This window comes from Cardiocondyla obscurior, unplaced genomic scaffold (genome assembly GCF_019399895.1).
Source record: "Cardiocondyla obscurior isolate alpha-2009 unplaced genomic scaffold, Cobs3.1 scaffold1_7361187_7686053, whole genome shotgun sequence".
In the NCBI taxonomy this organism is placed as follows: domain Eukaryota; kingdom Metazoa; phylum Arthropoda; class Insecta; order Hymenoptera; family Formicidae; genus Cardiocondyla; species Cardiocondyla obscurior.
This window is the reverse complement of record NW_027228794.1, coordinates 261,328-274,545: the sequence shown is the minus strand read 5'-3', so window position 1 is coordinate 274,545 and position 13,218 is coordinate 261,328. Positions and strand designations below refer to the sequence as shown.

Genomic DNA, 13,218 nt, shown 5'->3' with positions numbered 1-13,218 from the left:
TCGTCTATCAATATTATTAATTTTTAACGCCCTGCCTGACTGTTATCGCCTTTTGTTAGGCGCCGCGACTTTCCCGTTTTTTTTGAGGAGTTTTACTTTTTATAATTTCTATCGGTCGGTTACCATTTCAATTATGTCCGAACATCCCGACCCCCTTGAAGTATTATACTTCAATACCGTAGTCTTTAATCGCTATACGCAACGTTCGTCGTTTTCGCTCGCTCAATTTAAATTGGCTCATCGATTAATATTACATTATACGCCAGTTAACCGGTTGGGACGCTACTCTTCTAACGGAAGGACCGCCAGTCTGGTGGTCGGTCTCGTTATCTCTCCCTTCTTAGTGCGGATGGTCGCGGTACGCACTACTCCATCGGCTCCGGGATGCACCTCCTGTATCCTTCCTAGGAGCCACTGTAAGGGTCCGAGTCCGGCCTGCTGGACAACCACCATTTGTCCCACAGCTATCGGCGTCCCCCGGCTCGTTCGCCACTTTGTGCGTTGTATCAAGGTGTGCAGATACTCGTCCTTCCAGCGTTTCCAAAAATGCTGGCGCATCTGCTCGACACGCTGCCATCGAAGTAGTCGTCCCTCCGGTATGTGTTCTAATCCTGGAACAGAAAAGCTGCACAGAGCCGCACCAATTAAAAAATGACCCGGCGTGAGGCAATCTAGGTCCGTCGGATCCGCACTAAGCGGCGCAAGCGGTCTCGAATTCATAATTCCCTCGATCTCGCACAATATCGTGTACATCTCTTCGAAGGTGGCATGCGCTTGACCCAAGACTCGGTTTAAGTGGGTCTTCGCGGATTTTACCGCTGCTTCCCACAATCCACCAAAATGTGGAGCATACGGCGGTATGAATTTCCACTCAATACCCTTTTCGCTCAGAAATTCGCGAATCGCCAGGGCTGTCGCCTCGCTCCGCACGCATTCGCGCAATTCTTTTAACCGCTTCTCGGCCCCTACAAACGTCGTACCGTTGTCCGAATACAGGCACGCCGGCTTGCCGCGTCGCGATATAAATCGTTTGAGCGCCGCAATGAAGGCGTCGGAAGTCAAATCGCTAACCAGTTCGATGTGCACGGCCCGCACGGTAAAACATACAAAAATAGCCAAGTATGCCTTCGTCAGCTTGGCATTTTGCTGCTTATGATCTTTAAGTAAAATTGGACCGGCATAATCGATGCCCGCATGCGAAAACGGTCGCGCTACATTCACCCGCTTGTTCGGTAAATCTGCCATAATGGCTTGTGACAGTCTTGGGTTACATCGAAAACATTTGACGCAACGACGCACGACGCCCCGCACCACCGAGCGCGCAGCTATCGGCCAAAATCTTTGCCGGACGATCGCGAGCGTCGTCTGCGCGCCGGCATGCAACGCGTTTACATGCTCTAATTGTATAATTCGCGTGGTTAACTCGTGGCGCTTCGGTAATAACATTGGGTGTCTCGCGTAAAACGGAATTTCCGCGTTTTTTAATCGGCCTCCCACGCGAATTATTCCGACTTCGTCGATAAACGGTGCCACATTAAAAACGCTACTTCGGCTATTTATTTCTTTATTCGCTTGTAATGCCTCGTATTTCGGAGCGAAGGCCTCGCGCTGTACATTTCTTACAATTCTATACAATGCCTCTTTAAATTCCATCGGTGAAATTGTCACGCATCTTTTCTCTTTTTGTTTCCGCGATATTCGTCGGCAATAGGCTATTACGCGTACAATTTTGTTTAGGCTGGATATTTTTTCTAGCAGGGTTTGCACCACCCCTTTGTCTTGTATTCTAGCTACCGCGGCAATCACACGCTTCTGCTCCGGCATTTCTTTCGGCGATTCTATTAATTTATTTGGCCATGCATTCTCGTCCGCGCGTAAAAAGGCAGGCCCGCTCCACCACACAGACGAGTCTATCAACTCTCTCACGCTCGTCCCGCGTGACAGCATATCCGCGGGGTTTTCGGCTGTCGGTACGTGTCGCCAATCGGTTATTTCTGTAATCGCTTGAATTTCTCCCACGCGGTTAGCCACAAAGGCCTTTTATTTTTGGGAGGAGGATTTTATCCACTGCAACATTATTGTGGAATCCGACCAGAGTACTATTTTTTTCTTGCCGATCTCCCAAGCGGTGCGAATTCTCTCGAGCAGCCTTGCTAGCAACAGAGCCGCGCTCAACTTTAACCGCGGCAACGATACCGCTCTGACCGGCGCGACTCGTGACTTCGATGTTAATAATGCCACCCGGTGCCGTCCGCCCGCCTCGGTTACACGCACGTATATACATGCACCATAGGCGCGCTCGCTTGCGTCACAAAATCCGTGCACCTGCATTTCTTTTAATCTTTTGGTACCCACCCAATGCGGTATTCGCGCGCCCTTCAACTCGCGTAACTGTACACGAAAGTCGACCCATCGCTGGTGCAAATCCGGTGGCAACGTTTCATCCCATCCGACCTCCGCTTGCCACGTCTTCTGCAAGACAAGCTTGGATACCACGATGAGCGGCTCCAACACGCCGAGCGGTTCGAATAGACCGGCGATCTCGGCCAGTACTGTGCGTTTGATTATCCGTCCTCCCTGCGCGCTATCGCCCGCCTCAATTATAAACTCATCTTTGCTGGGATCCCACTGGATGCCCAGTATCTTGCGTTCGCCCTCGCCCGTTAAGACCGACAATTCTCCGCCGCCTTGCTCCTCGCGCGGAAGCAATTCTACGTGGTTCGATAACCATTTACTTAGTTCTAATTTGCCGCGTCTAAGTATCGCAATTATCTGGTCTCGCGCGGTTATTGCTTCGTCCAACGTATCTGCTCCGGTGAGCAGATTGTCCATATAAAAATCACGCGTAATGCGCTTTGCTCCGACCGGAAATTCCGACTCGTGGGATTCTGCCAAATGTTTTAACACTCGTGTAGCGAGGAACGGCGCGGACGTCGTTCCGTATGTCACCGTGAGCAATTCGTATTCCTGGATCGCTTCGCACTCCGATCCGCGCCACAAAATGCGCTGTAATTTAGTCTGTGACGCGTCCACGAGTATTTGTCGATACATTTTAATAATATCGGCGGTAAATACATACCGCCACGTACGAAATCGAATTAAAATTGAGGCTTATTCCTGCTGAATAGTCGGCCCCGTTAATAACGCCTCGTTCAATGACCGACCACCGCTCGTCCGGCATGATGCGTCGAACACTACTCTTAATTTGACTCCCGCCTCGGATTTCTTTAACACGCCGTGATGCGGTAGGTACAGCGATCCCGGCATGTCCCGCTCTCGCGAATCAATTTCTCTCATATGCCCCAGACGTTTGTAATCTTGTATGAAGCGAGCATATGCGTCTCTGAATTGAGCATCTCGTCGGAATCTTTTTTCCAAGCCGAATAGCCGCCTCATCGCGATCTCCCGCGACTCGCCCAGTAGCGCTAAGGCCCCCGGTTTCACAGGCATCTTTACTGTATATCTTCCGTCCTTCCCGATCTGGACGTTCTCCAAAAAATGCTGTTCGCACATCCGCTTGTCTGCGGTTCCGCGTGAGGTTTCCGCAACCTCCTCCAGTTCCCAAAAACGCTTCAAACTATTATGCAGCTCCGCGTTCGTAATAACCGCGTGTAACGCACACGATCCTGTCGGAGCGCCCCTTGTGTCCACCGATCTACCGGCCAAAACCCATCCCAGACGCGTCTTCTGTATTACCGGGTGGTCCTGCGTGGCGTGTATCCAGCCAACGCACACCAGATCCCAGAATAATTCGGCCCCAATAAGCATGTCAATCGCGTCCGCCTTGTAAAACTGGGGGTCCGCTAATTGAATGCCCGGTGGTAATTTAATTTTTTTGCGCCGCAGAGAAACGGTCGGAATCCGGCCCGTGATGTGATCGGTGACCACGCATTCGATCTCGGCTTCAAATGCACTCGTGCGCGAGCGTATTCGAACGCGAGCAACCCGGGTAGATTGACTCGTTAATTTACCGACACCCGCTATAGTCAAGTTTATCGACCTACACGGTAAACATAACGCTTTCGCGGCCCCAGCCGTTATAAAGTTGGCCTGCGAACCGGAGTCCAACAACACGCGAATAGTTTTTCGAGTTTTTCTTATCAAATATATATATTACCGCGGTTGAGAGCAATACCTCTGAGGTGCCCCTCCCGGCCCCCCTTGCGAGCGACTAACGCCGTCGCTTCACCCGACGTGGAACGCGACGTTCCCGCCGCGGATCCCTGTTCCCCCGCGCTTGATCTGGATCCCTCGTTCGATCCACGCGGTAAATGCAACAAGGAATTATGCTTGCTTTTACAGATGCGACAGCTGCCCGACGGGCACTGGGCGGCCCTGTGTGACGCTGATCTGAGACAATTTAGACACAGCCTTCGTTTTTTAATTTCCGCGATACGCTGCACCACCGACAACTCGACGAAATCCCGGCACGTGTATACGGAATGATCGCCGCTACAATAGGAGCACCCGCTCGCCCCGGCCGTCGCGTGTAACGCCTGACGTCCGCTCTCGGCCCGCGTCACCGCCCGCGAGTCCTCACGCCTTTGACTCGTGACTTCGCGTTTCGGTAGCGATTCTAATATTCGGCTACGGTGCGCCAAAAAATCTTTAAACATTTTCATCGTGGGCAGTTCGGAGTTTTTCAGCGACGCATGCCATTCTCGGGCCGTAACCGCATCTAATTTCGTACTCAGCCAATACACTAAGACATCGTCCCACTTGTCGGAATCCCGTCTTAACGCCTTTAATAATAATAACTGTCGCGACACGCTGTCGCACATATTCCGAATTTCGCTCGCGCCTTCCTTTATTATCGGAGGAAAACACATAATCGCTTTTATGTGTGCGTACGCGATCGCTCTTTCGTTATTGTAACGCTCGTTTATTAAATCCCAAGCGGCGTCGTAATTCGCCTCGGACACCTCCAACGCGTCTATCACGCCTAACGCCTCGCCTTCTAACGTCCCCTTTAGGTATTGCAGTTTCTCTACCTTTGAAAGTGTGCTGTTGTTGTGCACCGCGGAGCTAAATAAGTCACGATACGGCAGCCACTTGTCGTATTTCCCGTTGAACGCGGGTATATTTAATTTAGGCAAACGCACATTATTGCGTGCGCCCGCACTTCCGATACCGCTTGACCCCTCCGCACTCGGGGCAGGCGATGCCTGTACGCGTGGCTCGCCAAAACCTGCTATGGTCGCGCACAGGTCGTAATATGCGTTTTCGAACGTTTCACGATCACGGCCCTCGGTCTCGTCTAAATCTTCAAGTCGCGTCTGAATTGAATTGTATTCGCTCCAATAGGTATCTAGTTTCTTCCGCCGCTCGCGCAATTGTATCATCGTCGCCTTGTCTACGACATTTATGCCGGCGGCGAAACTTTCTATTCTCGTGCACGCGGCCTTGATTGTCGCCCTACGCCGTTTTAATATCACCACCGAATTCGCCGCCGCCGTTGCCGCATCGCTTGTCGATCCTCCTCTGGTCGACATATTTCGTAACTTTAATTTCTACTAAATCTTCTACTGGTTATAATTCGGAATCGCGCCGCACGCGCTTTATCAAATTAACTTACTCGCGAATTGCCTCACGCTTACACAGCCAAAATTAGTTTAGACAATAAATTTTGGTGCGGACTCTATACAGCTCACCGTTTCGTTGACCTCAATGTCGTCTCCTGGCAGATCTCATCGAGTCCGTCACTGGTGGTCGGTCCGCGCGGTCTTCCTCGTCTGACCCTCCAACGGCCGTCTATGCTCTGTCTCTGGTTGCGTGCTCGAATCCGCTGGACATCCCCTGGTCGTCTTTCCCGGGCTGAATCCGGCTCAAAGGACCAAAAAATGTCGAGGCCTCTCGACTATTTCGCAGTCGTGATTTTCGGCGTTTCCAGATGTAGGTGGGATGCGAAAATGAATGCTCTCGACTCGTTATAATTGTTTTAAAAAATAACGTGATTTATTCTCTCAACCTTCTCGAGAAATCTGCACGACCTCCGATGTACAGTGGATCGATAGTTAAAGTGCACGCGCAACCTATGTGACGACTAACTCGCCCGATCGAGATCGCGTTTTTATATTCTCCTTAGCGGGTCCGGGCCTTTCGCGAGACCCTTTGTTTTATCGTTTCAAAACGCGAGTTCGTTAGCTTCAGCTACCGTTAGCCTTGGCAATATGACGTCGTCTATCAATATTATTAATTTTTAACGCCCTGCCTGACTGTTATCGCCTTTTGTTAGGCGCCGCGACTTTCCCGTTTTTTTCGAGGAGTTTTACTTTTTATAATTTCTATCGGTCGGTTACCATTTCAATTATGTCCGAACAGAGAGAGTAATAGAGAAAAGAAAAGAGGAAGAGGAGGGAGAGGATGGAGGAAAGAGAGGGGAATAAGATGAGGAATAGAGGGAGAGAGAGAGGGAAGGGTAGGAGAAGAATGTATTGATAATGAGAGGGAATGGAGCGAAAGAGAAATGAATAATCGAAAGGGTTTCGGAAACGAGGGTTCGAGGGAGAGAGAGAGCGAATTAGAATAAAGAAATATAGTTGTAATGTGGTAGGGGATAAGAGGAGGCATAGTGGAGAATGAGGTTGGAGGAGGGACGGGGAGTGTGAGTGAGAGAGTAAGGAATAAGTGTGAGGAAATGTAAGAGCGGACGGATGAGAGACAAGAGTTACAGCGATGAATGTGAGAATGAGAAGAATTATGTATTTGTTGAATCTTGTAACCTTATGGGGAATGCAATAAAGTTACCTAATCTAATCTAATCTAGTAAAATAACTCGATGCAATACTCAAAAATAGTCTAAAAAATTGATTTCGATGATTATTTGCGAGCGAGAATTATTAGATTTCTTATGTTAATAGAAAGAAATTATTATTAATAATACTAATTAACAAGTGCTTAATTCAAAGGTAATTATAAACTTTTAAATATTTTGTGTAGCGTGCGTAAAAAGTCAACTGAGAACGTCGCGGGTTCTCCACGTTTGATGCTGAGTTACGCCGTCCCTGCCTACCATGTGTAGCCGTCCGGTGTGTAGCTAATTATTAAATTTCATGACTCGAAAGCGAAGCCTCGAAAAAATTGTTTAAAGAGGAAAAATCTTCATAAAATTACCTGAACAACATGTCTTTTCACGGACACTATAGTTGTTCTGAATCACCCTGTATATTAGCTATATAAATAGACGTCCACTGAACGTTCAGTGGACATCCATTTAAGATGTCTTTTATATAAATATTTTATTTAAGAGTGCACATCCAAAATCATATTATTATTTTATTATTTAAATTCTTTTTTGCTATAAAGACGATGAGTATGTAATAAATCATTTAGCGTTATTTTTTTACTTAAGGCGTAGTAACCTTTTCTTTTGTTTTCGTGTTTTGGTCTTTATGATACTTTTAAAATATCATGCTGTAACGATGCACCCCGACGGTGCATCATTCCCGGCCGACGACCCGCCGATGCCGCCGAACCGACCAGCCGTCCGGTGAAGATTATAGGGCGCGGGGCGCCTTAACTTTTTTCGAATATAACTAACGACAGTTTAACGAGCCGTTCCGCGACTAAGTTCCACGCGCGGAAATAATTGAACAAACCTGAGTGAGCCGACGGCACCGCGGCTCCTCGTTCCGGACCGCGCCGCGACGAAAACCTAGCGCCGCGAGCGATAAGCACCCTACCGCGAACCCCCGGCGTCTACCCTTTTTACGTATAAAAAGGCGACGTCGGAGCTGTAGAACACCGTTCCCGTCCGTTCGCTTCCGAGCGAACACCGACTCCGACTCCGAGCAGAAATTGTCACGGGGTAGAGCGAGCTCTGCCTCGACCAGGCACTCCTGGTGCTCACTCTAGTCCGCATCATAAATACGTACTCTCCGGCTCGAGGGGTAGAAATCACTCCGCCTCCACCGAGTACTCTCGGTCCCGGTAGAAGTCGTATTATCGTGCGGCTTCCTCACGCTACTTTCGCGCCGTCGAGAACACCGGGGTAGAGATCTCTCTGCCTCGACCGAGCTATCTCGGTGGATCGACGCTTTACAGGCGCTACCCTCCTATCTTTCTATCGTTATCACGAGTTCGCGTCCGTTGCAATCTTCCGCGTCTGTCAATTAATTGTTCCGCGACGCCGCTTTAAATTTCGGGTAACGCTCCGCGTATAAACACCGCGTGCCGTCTCACTCCCGCCGCTCGCGCCGACGACGCTCTCACTCGGCGGGGTGAGCGACCAACAGCTCGGCACCGTGTAAATAATAAATGTAAACGCGTATCCGTCAAACGCGTCAGCGAACCTTGTCAATTATACTCGATTATCGCAGCGTAACAGTTTTCACATTGTACATATTTCAATACCTATAATAAATCTAGTTTAATTGTTTAATTCAATCTCGAGTGTATCTAGCGACCCTCCAAACCGAATCCTGGAATCCCGACGAGCGCTCCGGGGCCAGCTCGCTAGAGCGATATTCGGTTTCCGCGACAAAACGGGTCGTTTCAATGCATACCAATATCGTTTTCTTATAGCGCCATGCATGCATGATTACACGATTTGGGCCATGGCATCATGCAGGTATTACGTGATAAAAGATTGCGCAATTTCGCTATATGAGGACTACACAAGTCTCGCGCGGATTGGTCGAGCGTAATCATGTGACCAAATTTGGCGGGCTTGTGCAGCAATAAACAGCGCACAACCAAAACATAACCTTGCTGTCTTTGATACATTTTATTCCTAGTGGCGGTTATGGCTAACACGATACATATTTTTTTTTACATTTTGTTCTTATATTTGTATATATTTTAATTTGTTAGTTTCTTCTGTTATTTATGTATTTTTCTTTTTGTGAATAATCGAGTAACGCGGATGGTGCAACAGGTCTGTTTCTCCAGAGAACCCTTTCCAGATCGCACAGGACATCTTATGGATGTACAGTTTAAGTCCATTTCATGTCCAAATGTCTGTGGATATTAATGGGACTTAAATATGATATCCTGTTTTGGACATGAATCGGATACTTTAATTGGATGTCTTTTCGACAAATAATGTACGTTCAAGGGTGCGGTTCAGTTGCCGCTCCAAATTTTACAGACTATTTAAAGCGTTGCTACGATTGGTGTATTTAAGTCTGAAGCGCCAAATAAACCAATCGTAGTGTGACGTCAAAAATAAAACTTTTTTTCTAAATAAACTCTTTAAAATCTAGTAAAATCGATTTGACCAATAAGCTTAAGAAAAAATCTTCAGCTTGGTCACTTGGATAAACATTTCCTCTCTACAAAAAAATAATCTTGTGCAGAAAATCACAAATCAATATCTACACATAAACCAAGCTTTTGATTTAACTCTTTACTTCGGAGATGACACCCACGACTCCAACAAAATAATAATATAAAGAATGTAAACTATATCTGCAAGGGAAAATATTGTTTCGCGCGCAATAACACCAATGGCACGAGCCGACATACAAATCACGTGATGTTCTCACACACTCTAATATTAGCGGCAACGGGCCGACACTATATACAGTCACATGATGCTTACACACTCTAATATTAACGGCTACGCGCCGTAGCAATGTTCAGTCACGTGATGCTCACGTGACGTCTTCAAGTCCACCGGCGGCAAAGTTTCTCTACATTGAAAGGGATTACTTGGTGATGAACTTCACCGTCGTGCAAAAATCCGGGATCTCAAACCTCGTACGATTGCATAAGAAGTCTTTTTGTTGGTTCTCTTCCCCGTTGTTACAGGAACACGGTACGCAGGTAGATCCCGCGGCCCGTGATGGTCGAGCTGGCTCGTTCTTACACTCCGTGGGTCCGATTCTTAATCCCGTACTTAAAACTGCAGAAGAGAACTTGATTAGCCTGAGGGCTTCCGTGGGGCGATGACTCAGGGATTCCCGCCGCGGGGCACATATACGTCTCTCCATAACCCCGACGACCTATCGGTACGATAATACATTTGTCGACGTTCTTTCTGATCCGCACGCCGTGGTTCGTCCTGCCGTCCGTTGTTGTCCGGCCTTGACCGTCCTTGCCGTCGCCTCGGTAGTATAGTGGCGTACACCATAAGCACTTTTATCACCCATCCATCACAGTGGATAGCACAATCCCGAGAAAGCACATGTTGACTTGTGCTTCTTCCGAGCACCATCCTAAATTACACCTGCGCTGACGCGAGAACTCGTCGGTAATACAATTGGGTCCTACAGCGTCCTTAATCGGTAATTTGATACCCGATGATCGGTAACCAAAATCACGAATTTTCCCTCGTTACAATCTATGACACTCGTTAAAATATAACAATTGACATTGTTAATAATAATAAGAATATAATATGAATAATATTTTAAGACGCGTAGATGTAAAAACAATTTAATTATTAGTCACATTAAAAATTTATTATTAACGTTTTATAAATTTAAACGTAATATTTTTTTTAAGATAATTTTCTATAATAAACGGTAAGGCATTGCGCGACTCATCTTCTTCTGTTCTCACTTTCAATAATCATAAAAATTGTTTATTATAAATATTAAAAGCGCCATACGTTCTCTTAAACAATTATAACTTTTCTGTAATATTACCTATTTTTTTAAACAAAGAACGAAGTGCCAGCCAGGGAGGCGCTGAAAGTCAAGAGTTTATAGTTAGGAACAATAAACAGCCCGAGATATTTGATACTCTAGTCTTACGCACGATTCCATGCCGTCTAATTTATGAGATAGACAAAATGGAGACGCAGTATCAAAACTGTTTTGCATATGGTAAAAATTAAATATTACAATCAGATGTTTTCGGTTGAATATTGAAAAAGAAAATTTAATTGTTAAATTTCTTAAAAAAAAAGTATTTGAAACAGTAACTCAATAATTTAAAGCGATCAACAAAGAGCTGCCGATTACTTGCTAAACTATCATTTTTATTTTCACTTTTATTTGTTAGAATTCATTCAGAACTAGTTATTGTAAAAAACCTTATTAAATATCTTATTTAAGGGGAAGCTAAACCTTCCTGTTTTATCACCCATTTGTATTTCTCATTATTTTTCTAAACGGTTAAACAAAATAAAAAATCCTTCTTCAGAATTATAGTACATACTCTGATAAATCGTGGTCTAATCAGTTTAATATAAAAAATGGAAAAAAAATTTTTTTTATATTTTTTTTATGCACTATCGTGCCTCTATTACGCGAGACGACGTTTTGAGAAATCCGTAGATTACCGGATCTCAATAACGGCTCAACCAATCGCTTTCTTAATAGGCATATTGTATAGATTAGGGTCGATTTATATAATAAAAGTCTTTTTATTATTTCGCTGCGTGGTCTATAAATAAAGATATCGCGATGTTAATTTTGGTTACAAGAGTAAAATTATTAAGATTCTCCGTCGTCATTTTTACGTCTCAAAAAATGTCCCTTTCGTTTTCGCGTCGCTAGATGGTGCGGATTGATTTATCGACTGTTTGATAATATTATCGACTCTGTTGATTGACGTGTGAGTTCGACGTGTGAGGTTAGTGATCCGCAGTGATCCGTTAATTAAGATAAGTGTGACTAATATTATTTAAATGTTATTTATAGTATATATATTATATTAAATATAATTTAAATGTTATTATTAATAATCTTATATTTCAGAGATGGCTGAATCAAGAGATGACAAGATATATAGCGACAGTTAGCGACAAAAAGCTCTTAGAAAAATGTCAGAAGTGTGTGAAAGTAATAAGAGCTGCTAAAGAAACACAGGCTGCTAAAGCGAATAAAAATGCCACAATACTATTAGAAGAACTTGATATGGAAATGACAAGAGAGGAATCGAAAAAGGCGCCTGCTGCGCGAAGACGAGAGAGAAAAAAAAAAAAACTTGAGAAGAAGGAAGAAAAACGTAAACTTCATGAGGAGTACAAGAAAAATGAAACCACTTTTGAGGATCAGGAAGAAAGCGGAAAAAAATCAGATGAGGAATGCGATCGAGCAGATGACAGCGAACATGAGGGCGGCGATGAAAGAATGGAGAGTGTACCATCTCCTGTGAACAGAAGCCCGGAGGATCCTGATAGAGAAGAGGGTGATAGTGGAATAGATGCAAACAGTCAGGGAAGTTGCAGTAGCAATGATGTAAAAGCAAAAAAAAAAAGAAGGAAAAAAGAAAAAAAAGAATAATAATAGTCCTAGTAACAACGATAAGGATACGTCCCCACAGCGTTCGTCCAAGACCCTTCTTTCACAAAACACGAATTTATCTCAAAATACGGCAACATCGACCAAATCTCAGAATAATACTTCGGAAAAGTAAGTAAACGCATTTTTCTTTTTTGTTCTCTACCTATTTTTGAAATATATTAAAATTTAAAATAATATTTTGTTATATATCAATAATTTTTACAGGCGGATTATGGTTATTACTAGTGTTATCAGTGCAGGATCGGTATCAACAACTTCGATTACAACCACTAGGACATCCACCAATATTAATTCCGACTGAAAATTGAAAGGTCAATTAATTTTTGAATCTTCCTTGAGGCATCCTGCTGATAGAGAAGATTTTGAAGCGACTGGTAATGAAACTTATGTTCCTGGCAAAGGAAAAAAGTTTTATAATAATCAATACGATGGAGATACTTTAAACACGTCATCGAAAGCGAGTAATACCAGCCTCAAACAAAGTGGAAAGCGTGAAGATAACGATAAGTTGTTCAACTCTATACAAGTTAATTACTTAAAATTAATACATGTCCTATAATATCTGGCACTTTAGATATCACATCTGGCTATTATTACCATTATATGTATACTTGAATCGTAACAGCGGAGGACATTCGCTATAAAAATCATAATGTACTTTACATTTTATGTAATTTGTATGTGACATCGTGATATATACCAAATCTCAGAATAATACTTCGGAAAAGTAAGTAAATGCATTTTTCTTTTTTGTTATCTTATCAATAATTTTTACAGGCGGATACAAAGTGGAAAACGTGGAGAAGGATGGAAAGAAGTTGTACAATTTTGGTGAATAAAATACATGTTTCAATAAATGTTCTGTTTAGAATTATTTTTAATGTGTATTAACGTTGTTATTATAATGGATTAACAATATTATAATGTATTAACATTAACATAATGTATTAAAAAAAAAATTATAATATAATAATGTATTAACAGTTATTAGTTTAAAATTAGTAGAAATATAATGTCTGGTTGT

General features: G+C 44.2%; 4 protein-coding genes across 4 annotated transcripts; 1 reads left to right on the top strand and 3 right to left on the bottom strand.

Annotated features, from left to right (window-relative positions):
* Positions 1 to 282: 282 nt before the first annotated feature.
* LOC139112737 (uncharacterized) lies at positions 283 to 1,824 on the bottom strand. Its single transcript, XM_070673804.1, has one exon. The coding sequence runs from the start codon at positions 1,822 to 1,824 to the stop codon at positions 283 to 285; it is 1,542 nt and encodes a 513-aa protein (XP_070529905.1).
* Positions 1,825 to 2,040: 216 nt separating this feature from the next.
* LOC139112736 (uncharacterized) lies at positions 2,041 to 3,051 on the bottom strand. The gene has a single exon (XM_070673803.1). The coding sequence runs from the start codon at positions 3,049 to 3,051 to the stop codon at positions 2,041 to 2,043; it is 1,011 nt and encodes a 336-aa protein (XP_070529904.1).
* A 60-nt stretch (positions 3,052 to 3,111) lies between these two features.
* LOC139112735 (uncharacterized) lies at positions 3,112 to 5,492 on the bottom strand. The gene is made up of 2 exons (XM_070673801.1): positions 4,110 to 5,492; positions 3,112 to 4,050 (listed from the first exon to the last, which is right to left on the bottom strand). Exons 1-2 carry the CDS (start codon positions 5,490 to 5,492, stop codon positions 3,112 to 3,114), a joined length of 2,322 nt encoding a protein of 773 aa, XP_070529902.1.
* A 6,150-nt stretch (positions 5,493 to 11,642) lies between these two features.
* Positions 11,643 to 12,687, top strand: LOC139112729 (ankyrin repeat and KH domain-containing protein mask-like). The gene is made up of 2 exons (XM_070673794.1): positions 11,643 to 12,302; positions 12,399 to 12,687. The coding sequence occupies exon 1, from the start codon at positions 11,664 to 11,666 to the stop codon at positions 12,171 to 12,173; it is 510 nt and encodes a 169-aa protein (XP_070529895.1). The 5' UTR covers positions 11,643 to 11,663; the 3' UTR covers positions 12,174 to 12,302; positions 12,399 to 12,687.
* The last annotated feature ends 531 nt before the right edge of the window (positions 12,688 to 13,218 follow it).